General features: G+C 33.5%; 2 protein-coding genes across 2 annotated transcripts in view; both read left to right on the forward strand.

The window, feature by feature from the left end:
* The first annotated feature begins 2,986 nt into the window (after positions 1-2,986).
* mmp20b (matrix metallopeptidase 20b (enamelysin)) lies at positions 2,987-7,116 on the forward strand. Its single transcript, XM_016557140.1, has 10 exons — positions 2,987-3,118; positions 3,619-3,857; positions 3,943-4,091; positions 4,165-4,290; positions 4,383-4,541; positions 4,664-4,835; positions 6,365-6,498; positions 6,584-6,740; positions 6,821-6,924; positions 7,016-7,116. Exons 1-10 carry the CDS (start codon positions 2,987-2,989, stop codon positions 7,114-7,116), a joined length of 1,473 nt encoding a protein of 490 aa, XP_016412626.1.
* A 725-nt stretch (positions 7,117-7,841) lies between these two features.
* LOC107743722 (matrix metalloproteinase-20) overlaps positions 7,842-11,376 on the forward strand; it is a 5,191-nt gene continuing 1,656 nt past the window's right edge. Inside the window, 6 exon segments of the mRNA XM_074560196.1 lie at positions 7,842-7,919; positions 8,991-9,121; positions 9,123-9,179; positions 9,412-9,560; positions 9,653-9,784; positions 10,677-10,858. Of these exon segments, the coding sequence (XP_074416297.1) occupies positions 7,842-7,919; positions 8,991-9,121; positions 9,123-9,179; positions 9,412-9,560; positions 9,653-9,784; positions 10,677-10,858 (729 nt within the window).

Genomic DNA, 11,376 nt, shown 5'->3' on the forward strand with positions numbered 1-11,376 from the left:
GTTAAAAGGCATTCCCATCAGCTAAGACTTTCAATGTCTCCTTGGACTGGCCATTTTCAGAAGCTTCTGTGGTCTGCCAAGGGAAGATGCAGGTTTTACTCTGTCTGGTTTGTGCCTTTGGCCTTTTTGGTCAGTATCATCCGGCACCTTTACCACTGGAAGATGATGGATCGGTGCATCCGACAAGACCTGCTCAGAATGACCTGTCCCTGGCAACAGTAAGTCCTTCTTTTGTACCTTTTTCATGCAGTTAATACATGCAATTTAATTATTTTATTTTCTTTGTGAAAACATTTTGTGTATATATTGTACTGTGTATATATATATATATATATATATATTTAGGAGAAAGATACTGTAATAGAGATATTGTGTTCTTATTGATGATATTCCATTCTCACTATCAAATTTTTCATTAGATGTAATTCAAGTGTTTCTATTTCTATTTATTTCTATCTATTCGGTCTTTACATACATGAACAAATGTACAAATAACAGTCTATTTGTTCATACCTAATGTGAATGTTTGCAGTTTTACATGTAAAAAAAAAAAAAACACAAATTGGCATAATATAATGAAAATGCAGCTTATTTTCTTTTGAACCTAAAAGCATATTGATGATAAAGCGAAGCTTATCAAGTGGATGAAATACAGCAATGGAGTGAAAATATAATGATAGTTGATACTTATTGCAAGTGTGAGTGGTTGTGAGTTGTGCAATGGAAGTCATTTGAAAGCAAAATAAGGAATGCAATGCAATCTGTGGATCATTGGCTTTCGGCTATGTATTGTGAAACCATAGCAGAAAACAAGAGATGCCATAGAAACATGAAGCGAGCTGTTAAAGATGTATATGTGCTACATATGTGCTCATTATATGAACTAGCAATGTCACTGTGAATGCTCATATTGGCTCAAACTAAAGAGGTTGCATTTCCAGCACTGAATGATAACTTAAACATTAGATCTGTTCAAACATGATGCTTGTGATATCTTGGAAAAGCAGAACGTTCTGTTGAAATTTAATTGGCTATTTCCTTCTTGCTCAAAGGCACCCTGACAGGGCTCTTGGCAGCCATGTGAGGCTCAATGTGTCCAAGAAGGGAAATACTGTTGCATGTTTTCAGGACGTGTTTTTCTTTTTCCTTTTTCTTTTTTTTCAGCCTGTATGTTTGATGAACGTGAGAAAGAAAATGTATTCCACCCTTTTAGACTGTCGCTTGTTTGTCTGGAGTCTGCTAATGTTGTATTTAACATGCTACAAATTGAGCCCAATTGTACAAGGAATTTTATTTTATCTATTCTCCTCACCGCAAACAATTTTACAATTAGCCACTTTAGCATTTTATGGCAGAAAGGCAGTGGGGCCACAATTATATCTGTTTCAAACATTACTTTACTGCCATTTCTTGGACTGTAACTTACAATTACATGTTTCTTTAAATACTGTCCTCCTACTCATTCAGGTTACCCGTTTTAGCACTATCCACCAAAAAAGCATTTATAGAGGGTTTCATGCTAAGTCTGCTTTACTGGAATCCAACACTGTGGAATGTCTCGAGACATGTCATGTTCTCATAAAACTAATTAAATAGAAATTGATAGATGGAAACATTACTAATACCTGCATAAATCACTACATGTAAGGGATAATATATTATGGATGCCCGTTTCAGCACCAGAATAAAAAATTACTGGGGACTAGGGACTGTGACTTTTTATTCTTTCTTTTGTGACTTTTTTTCCCCCACAAAATTCCCGCAATTTCCCACACAGTTTATAACTTCAAATTGTGAGAGATAAACTCACAATTGTGAGAAAAAAGTCAGAATTGAGGGCAATTATCATTTTTATTTTTTTCCATGACAGAAACTAAAATAAATTCTGTTTATATCTCTCAATTCTGACTTTTTTTTTCTCAGAATTGCACTAAACAAAATCTGAACTGTGAGATAAAAAAGACTTAAGTACCTTTTCTTTATTATTATTTTATTTTATTTTTATTCTGTAGTAGAAACAGGCTTCCATAATATTCAGTTGGTCCTCATAGCAAATGTAATTTTGCTGTAATAACCGACAGACTGTACATTGTTACTGATGGACATTAAATATTGATTTTTGGGTTTCAGTTATTTTATAATCTAATTTCTGCTAAGAAAAAAAGTCCATTACAAAAGCAATGAGATGGAACAAGTAATATTAAAAGTCATTAATACTATAATATTACCAGTCAGATTGACAAATCAGAAGTGAATAGAGTGGACTCACTAATTGGTCTCAAAACTGTGCAAGCAATAAAATGCCAGTGAAGATGTATAGCATTATTGCAATGAACAATGAAGCAATTTCCCTCTGTTTAAGAGCACATGCAAAAGGCTAAAACTTTAATCTTTAAAATTGTAAGGATTGTATCAAAAATTATTGTTCATAAACTATTGCATCTGCAGCTATTCATTAAAAAAATTAAAACTCTTTCATAAAAATATTTACACAACTAGACTTGCAGTATTCTCAAGGAAAGGCAATGAAAATAAACAACTGTGCATGCATTTATAAATGCTGCAGATCACCAGATATAACACTCCACTGTGCAAAACATTGCTGACATTAGAGCTATTTAGGGAGGGGGGGGCTTTCTTTAAAAGTCTAATTCTATTCTCTCCACCACACAGGTATACTTAATGGAAGAGGCATTTCATTGGGTATGAAATACTGCAGGAAATATGGCCACTCAGACAATCCCATGTGAAATCTAGGAATTGCTTTTTGAGGTAAATGCCTTTGATGCATATAATTTGACACATCTTACACAGGATCCCTCTTTTCTTGTGACCAGAGCAAACCACTCCCTAAGCTTGAGGTTTTCCTGGTCTTGGCACTGTCTGAGTCATAATAGTACGTTAAAAGGCATTCCCATCAGCTAAGACTTTCAATGTCTCCTTGGACTGGCCATTTTCAGAAGCTTCTGTGGTCTGCCAAGGGAAGATGCAGGTTTTACTCTGTCTGGTTTGTGCCTTTGGCCTTTTTGGTCAGTATCATCCAGCACCTTTACCACTGGAAGATGATGGATCGGTGCATCCGACAAGACCTGCTCAGAATGACCTGTCCCTGGCAACAGTAAGTCCTTCTTTTGTACCTTTTTCATGCAGTTAATACATGCAATTTAATTATTTTATTTTCTTTGTGAAAACATTTTGTGTATATATTGTACTGTGTATATATATATATATATATATATATTTAGGAGAAAGATACTGTAATAGAGATATTGTGTTCTTATTGATGATATTCCATTCTCACTATCAAATTTTTCATTAGATGTAATTCAAGTGTTTCTATTTCTATTTATTTCTATCTATTCGGTCTTTACATACATGAACAAATGTACAAATAACAGTCTATTTGTTCATACCTAATGTGAATGTTTGCAGTTTTACATGTAAAAAAAAAAAAAACACAAATTGGCATAATATAATGAAAATGCAGCTTATTTTCTTTTGAACCTAAAAGCATATTGATGATAAAGCGAAGCTTATCAAGTGGATGAAATACAGGAATGGAGTGAAAATATAATGATAGTTGATACTCACTGGTGGTTCCTGCACGTTTTCTTGTAGAAATACCTGCAAAAATTCTACAGTTTCCAAGCAGATCCTACAGGCCGCAGGAGGAGGAGTCGTCCCTCGTTCTCTTCCAAACTGAAAGACATGCAGAACTTTTTTGGGCTAAACAGGACAGGAACCCTGAACCCAGACACCCTCGCTGTCATGAGGACTCCTAGATGTGGCGTCTCAGATGTGGAGGATTACAGTCACAGACGTGGAAACAGGTGGAAGAAAAACATCATCACTTATGGGTAAATACCATATTGCATAAAATGCTCCTAATTTGGATGGTAACGCTCCACCATGTATGGTAATAAAAGGCGTACAATATTACAGCGTTGGGAGATACACCAGTGACTTACCAGTGAATACAGTGGATGCTCTGTTCGCGTCGGCTCTAGATGCATGGGCAAAGGCCAGCCCTCTCACTTTCCAGAGGTCATATTCTCACCAGGCGGACATCATGGTGGAGTTTGTTGGAAACGGTAAGTTAGCATCCACTTACATGCACTTTCACCTTCGAAGATGATGCTCATTTATTCTGCAATGAACTCCTAGAACATGGCGACTCCTTCCCCTTTGATGGTCCAGACGGCACACTGGCCCATGCTTTTGGCCCAGGGGAAGGCATCGGTGGGGATGTTCATTTTGATGAAGCTGAAGCATGGACGGCTGGGTTCAAAGGTTACTCAAATAAGACATACTCAAATAATATAGGACTACACTTGGTACTAAAAAGAAAATGGTTCACTTGTTTTCTCTCTTTTTTTCTTCAGGGTTTAACCTGTATGTGGTAGCTGCACATGAGTTTGGTCATGCACTTGGTTTGAAACACTCGCAAAACCCAAATTCAGTGATGTATCCGACATACAAAAATAGAAAAACACACAACCTGCTCTCCAGTGAAGATATCATGAACATCAACACACTCTATGGTAAAACAAATCATGTTTCACAATCTATAACTGTGAAATTGTAATATTGTGGGAACAGAGGCAGTGTTCAGTTACCACATTTATATGAGAGATCACATGTCTGTGTTTTTTCTGTTCAACAGGGCCAAGGGACAAAAGGCCCTATCCATCTCCCAGATTTAGCTGGAGCTATCCCAGCAACCCCTGGTACAGTGGTTCATATTTCCCCGTGTCATTCAAGGACACATGTAATCCCGATCTGACTTTTGATGCTGTGACTACTGTAGGAGAAGCCATTTTCTTCTTCAGGGACAAGTGAGTTGATCACATATAGTGTTAGCTGCCACTTACAATCCATTTGAAAGCAAAAAGCAGAGAACAGAATAGGAACCTGTAAAACATGGGTATTTAAATTCATCTTCAGTCTGTCTGTCTTTTGTCCTCATAATTGTGAGAAACTTTATTTTTCATAGTTGCAACTTTATATCTCACAGTTGAGTTTTTCTCATCATTGGCAACTTAATAATTATAACATTGTGACTATTTCTCATAACTGTGACTATATTTCATAATTTTATACTTAGTAATTGCATCTTTCTCACAATTGCAATTTCACCTCAGAGTTTTAACTGTTTCTCTCAATTGTGACTTTATATCTCATAATTGTGACTATTTCTTGCAATTATGTCTTTATATCTTATAATTGTGACTTTATTAATTTATCAATGACTTTATCAATTTATCACAATCGCAATTATTTTGTACAACTGTGACGTTATATCTCAAAATTACGACTTCTCACTGTTGTGACTATTGTGAATTTATATCATCTTATAATTGCAATTTTGTTTTTGTTTTTTAGTTGCAACTTCCTCACAATTTTCACTATTTCTCACAATTGCAATTTTAAATATAACAAATATATATATAATTGTGTATATTTCACAATTCTAACTTAATTTCTCACAGTTGTAACTTTGACACAATTACCTTTTATTTTTTTAGGTTTTCAAAATGCCATAATATTGAAGTGTGCTAAATATAAAATATCTCCAACTTAATTCAACGCATAATTTTTTAAGACTCCTGGATGGCATAATGTATTTAATAATACAGACAGGTCCACATGCTCTTGAATAAACACTTTGCGATATTTACTTGCTTATATCACATGCTCAATTTTTATCATATAAGGTTATCAAATTTAAAGGGTTAGTTCACCCAAAAATTTTAATTAGCCTGTGTTTTACTCACATCTGTCATACGCGGAAGCCATTCCGGCGGATGATGTAGGACGTCGGCGTTGCGTGATTAGTGACGAACGCGGAGAGAGAACAAAACAAAACGCTGGTCATGAATTAGAAGCACAAAACGAGTATTTGAAAAGAAAAATGTCGGAGGATTTCGATATAAGCCAAGAGAAGAAAGTAAGGAAACTTTGCTTCCTTAAACAAACTCGTGAGACTAGCATATCTCAGAGGCGCGCACGCGACACATACTTCCTACGTCATCCGCCGGAACGCTTCCGCATACGACAGTCAGCAGAAGTGAGAGAAAGGTGTTTATTATGTTTGAAATATATTCACCCCCCGGAGCCGTGTGAGGCACATTTTATTATGGATGCGCGCGCTTTATTTAACGTGTTTTGGACTGTTAAACAGAAACACCCGCCCACTGCAATGATAGAGCTTAGAAGAACCAGGACAATTTTAATATAACTCCGATTGGATTCATCTGAAAGAAGAAAGTCATATACACCTAGGATGGCTTGAGGGTGAGTAAAACACAGGCTAATTTTCATTTTTGGGTGCATTAACCCTTTAACTCTATTTGTACCATTGCAGATACTTGTGGATCAAACACAATAATCAAAATGATATAAAGGAAGGTCCCATCAGCAATTTCATGCCAAAAATTGATTGTCAGATCGACGCTGCTTACTGGGTCCCCCAGCGGTCAACAGCATATCTGTTCAACGGTACGGACATGTTTGACATTATGTAGTCCTGAATTGCCTTCAAGATGTTAAACAAAACACATTTTCTGTTCTACATTCAATACAGGGACAATTTTCTGGACTGTGAAAGGATCCCAAGTAAAAGGCAGACCGAAAAACATCAGCAGTCTGGGGTTCCCGTCATGGGTACAGCAGATAGATGCTGCAGTCCACATTCACAAAACTGTACACACCCTATTCTTCACCCAACACCAGTATTGGAGGTGAACTATAAAGATACAAGAGCAATGTATCACTAATATCAGTCTCAATGAATGACACTGAAAATGTTTTTTTCTCATAGGTATAATGAACACAACAAGACAATGAATGACTCAAGCCCACGTAACATTACTGATGATTTCCCAGAAATAAATGGACCCATAAGTGCAGCAATTTATAAAGATGGTAGGTACCAGTCTGATTACAATTGGTCTATAATTTATCTAACATGTATTTTCAGTCACATAACTTTCATCCATCACTATACTTTTTTCAGGTTCTCTTCATTTCTTTGTTGGCTCAGATGTGTATAAATATGACGTCAAACAAAAGGAAATTATTGGAGCAGATAAGACAACTTCCTGGCTTGGATGTTAACAGACATTCATTAGACTAATAGTTCCTAAATCCAATTATTTTTTAAAGGTGAATCATTATTTTTGCAATTCTGGTTAATGCAGCAAAAGTGGCATTAGACATGACAATTCACCTGCAAAGATAGCATTAATTATGTTGTCCTGAGTTGTATTTTCAGCATGCTGTGCTTGTATTTTATGTGGTAAATGCATCTACTGTTTAATGTCTTTGGAACATATTTGAAATGCAAATGTATCTAAAAAGTCAGAATGTGGTATAAATTAAAATTTATGACTGTATCATTACTTCTAAAGAAAAAAACTTGTTTGGGATTCAGTTCTGCACTTGCATGACTGAGGTAAACCAAAGTATTTAGCCTGAATCTGCACTAATCAGTGTGTGTGTTCATGACTGTAATAAAATAAGTATAAAAGTACTTATGGAAATCCTTTTCATGCAAAATGAACAAAATCTTAAATCATTTACAACAAATCATGACACAATCATAATCCTCTTCACCCACTAAGACTTCTGATGCAAAACTAGACGTGATCTCATTTTGTGGACGACAAAAGCCACTAAATGCCTGACAATAAATTCTTGTTTTGAGGGCCTGGGTCCCACGTGATTTCTTACTGTCTTAAGGTATGCATGAGTTGTATAAGACACAGACGACATAAAAAGAAGAACATACATGTGCCATAGTCAAAATGAGCTGGTTGTGGCCTTGGATCTTTTTGTGTTGGATGGTGAATACGGACATTGTAAGGACCTCACACGTGAGTCTTCAGAGCCGCAGCCCAGAGGATATCCAACATGCTGAGGTTTGTCTGACATAATGTGTTTCTCTAGGCTACATGTCCAACATATTTTATTTCACCGAGAATCTTTGATTTGTATTGGACAGATCGCATCAACGTTTGATTTGTAATAGAGTTATGTTACCAACATTTCAATATTTGGTTTGTAAAACAAATCCTTAATAATAATAATTATTATTATTATTGTTGTTGTTGTAGTACAGTAAGTGAAAATAAAAACATTATTAAAATATATTAATTATTACGTAAATACTAATAATTATTTAACTTCATTTTCATGAATAATACTTATTAATAATAGTAAAACACTGTATACAGTAAAAGTAAGTAAAATAATATATTTGTAAAAACAAATAACGTAAAATAATCCATAATTTTTAAGTATTATTAAACATAAAAGGAAAATAAATCATAAATCGTAAATAAATTGTTTTTGATTGATTGATTTCAGAATGATGGACCATTTTAATGTCTTATTATTCATTTATTGTTATAAATAAAGGAAATTTGATTTGTATTAGAGTTATGTTACCAACATTTCAATATTTGGTTTGTAAAACAAATCCTTAATAATAATAATAATTATTATTATTATTATTGTTGTTGTTGTAGTACAGTAAGTGAAAATAAAAACATTATTAAAATATATTAATTATTACGTAAATACTAATAATTATTTAATTTCATTTTCATGAATAATACTTATTAATAATAGTAAAACACTGTATACAGTAAAAGTAAGTAAAATAATATATTTGTAAAAACAAATAACGTAAAATAATCCATAATTTTTAAGTATTATTAAACATAAAAGGAAAATAAATCATAAATCGTAAATAAATTGTTTTTGATTGATTGATTTCAGAATGATGGACCATTTTAATGTCTTATTATTCATTTATTGTTATAAATAAAGGAAAGTAAATAATTCATTTAATAAATCGCTACACTTATTGAAAGTAAAAAAAAAATTATAATAATAAAACTAAATAAAATAAGGTTAATCCGTGTTAATATGAAACATTTCATAAATATTTATATATAAAACACCAAAGCAGATTTACTGTTTGACAGGAATATCTGCAGCGATTCTATCAACTGAAGATGCGTAGTCGCAGTAAGAGGCATGCAGATCTAATGAACCTGAAGGAAAGTGGTCTTCTTGATCTGAAAACCCAGGGTGTGATGAGAGAGGCAAGATGTGGAGAACTTCAGCTTTTATCCTGGACGGCCCAAATGGAAGAGAAACACCATCACATACAGGTCCGGCAGAGAATATCCACAGATCGATGGATTTTACAATGTTGCCATCCAAATTTATATCAGTATTCCTTTAATAAATGGATTATACTTCAAGTTTGTCTTGGTTTTTAGTAGGTTGTACTGCTATCAACGGAGAAAAGCCTCAGGATTTTGTTTGTTTGTTATTCCTCCCATTAAATCTCTAAGGTTTCAACATGTCTTTTGTAAAATGTGGCTCCTATGAATCCTGCAGGATTGCTAGATATACCCCTGACCTCAGTCGAGAAGAGGTGGAGAACTCCTTGCATTTGGCTCTAAAAATATGGAGTGAAGCTGCTGCTCTAAAGTTTGTCCAAGTAAAACATGGCATGGTAGATATAACATTCTCCTTCAACTCCAAAGGTACATTTTAAACTAATCTGATGTTTTTTCTTCATCTTCTTACTATGAAAACACATCTGAAAAGTTGAACCTGCCATCTCGTTCTTCTATAGCTCATGGAGACTTCTTCCCTTTCGATGGCCCAGGAGGGGTGCTAGCACACGCTTTTGAGCCTGGAGAGGGCATCGGAGGAGATGTACACTCTGACGATGATGAAACATGGACAGTGGGACGTGGCAGACCAGGTACAGCACAGTAAACACTCACTGAATCATTCCCGTAATGCAGCTGTGGAATTGGCTAATGGGTGTTTGTAAAGAACTGCAATAGCAATCCAACACCATGAGTGAGTAACAATGATTTCACAATGATGGTCCAGTTGTTTATTCATTATAAATAAAATAAACAAATAAATAAACAAAAATAAGTAAATGCAGACTTGTTTTTAATAATAATAATAATAATAACATAATATTCTTACTATAATATTTACATATTCTTATTATGTTTCTTTATATTCTTCTAATTATTATTATTAATAATAATTTATTGTTATAAATAAAGATAGACTGTTTTTTATTTAAGATAAAGATTATTATTATTATTATTAGATTTTTTTTGTTATAAAAAGTTCAGTCGGTTTAATAATAATAATATTTACATATTCTTCTACTTAGTATTATTTATTTATTGTAAGAAAGAAAGAAAGAAAGAAAGAAAGAAAATTTACGTATTCTTATTCTTGTATTATCCTGTATGCATTATAATTATTATTATTAATAATAAATAAACAAAGGTTTTAATTGAATTAATTAGTAATACAACTACTATGTATTATATATTATGTATTGTTATTAATAAAATAAATAAATAAATCTGGTTATAAATATATCAATAAGCAGATAGTTTTTAAGTAGTAATAATAATTACATATTCTTATTATTATTAATTGATAAGTAGAATATTTATTTAGTAAATAAATAAAAACTGTTTAATTCAATAATAATAATAATAATAATATCATTAATAGTAAAAAATGTTTACATATTCTTAATATTCTTAATTTAATGATAAAGAAAGAAAGACCGTTTTCTTTTATTATCATCATTAATTGTGATGATGTGAACGGCCATGCAGGGTACAATCTGTTCACGGTGGCGGCACACGAGCTCGGTCACTCTTTGGGTCTGTCTCACTCACGGGACCCCACTGCTCTCATGCATCCAAAGTACAAGTTTCTCAGCGCTGCTACGTACAATCTGCCAAGAGACGACATACTGGGGATTCAGGCTCTGTATGGTAAGTTGCCAAGGAAAAATGTTTTTAAGTTCTCTAAAGGCTACTGAAATAGATGGTCTTTTTTTTTTTTTTTGACAGGAAACAAAACAATACAACATAAGCAGTGTTGGGGAGTAACTAGTTACATGTAACGGAATTACGTAATTTAATTACAAAATAAAAGTAATTGTAATCAGTTACAGTTACAGTTACTAAGAAAAAATGTGTAATTAAATTACAGTTACTTATGAAAATGTTAAGGATTACAAAGGGGGTTACATCTGATTTTTTCACACACACTCCCACATACAGATTTAATTGAGTTCTTCCATAAATTGCAGTGACTGCTCTAAAATATGAAACACCAATGTTTCAGAAGTTTATAACATGCTTATCCGATAGGGTTTATGTATATGCTTTATTTTTTTAAGATTAACTGTTTTTTCTAAGGCATTGTTAGATTCCAGTGTTTACTGTCATAGCTATGTAAAGATTTGATTCCAAAAACAGTATCATAGCATAGCTGATCAAATATTTCATGATATGATTTTAAATATGT

This window comes from Sinocyclocheilus rhinocerous, unplaced genomic scaffold, assembly GCF_001515625.1.
Source record: "Sinocyclocheilus rhinocerous isolate Xijiao unplaced genomic scaffold, SAMN03320098_v1.1 scaffold166, whole genome shotgun sequence".
NCBI classification, from domain to species: domain Eukaryota; kingdom Metazoa; phylum Chordata; class Actinopteri; order Cypriniformes; family Cyprinidae; genus Sinocyclocheilus; species Sinocyclocheilus rhinocerous.

Excerpts from the sequence above, each read along its gene's own strand:
- mmp20b (XM_016557140.1), top strand. The coding sequence starts at position 2,987 with ATGCAGGTTTTACTCTGTCTGGTTTGTGCCTTTGGCCTTTTTGGTCAG. Across the intron at positions 4,092-4,164 it reads GGTGGAGTTTGTTGGAAACG|AACATGGCGACTCCTTCCCC; the intron begins GTAAGTTAGCAT and ends ATGAACTCCTAG. Across the intron at positions 6,741-6,820 it reads ACCCAACACCAGTATTGGAG|GTATAATGAACACAACAAGA; the intron begins GTGAACTATAAA and ends TTTTTCTCATAG.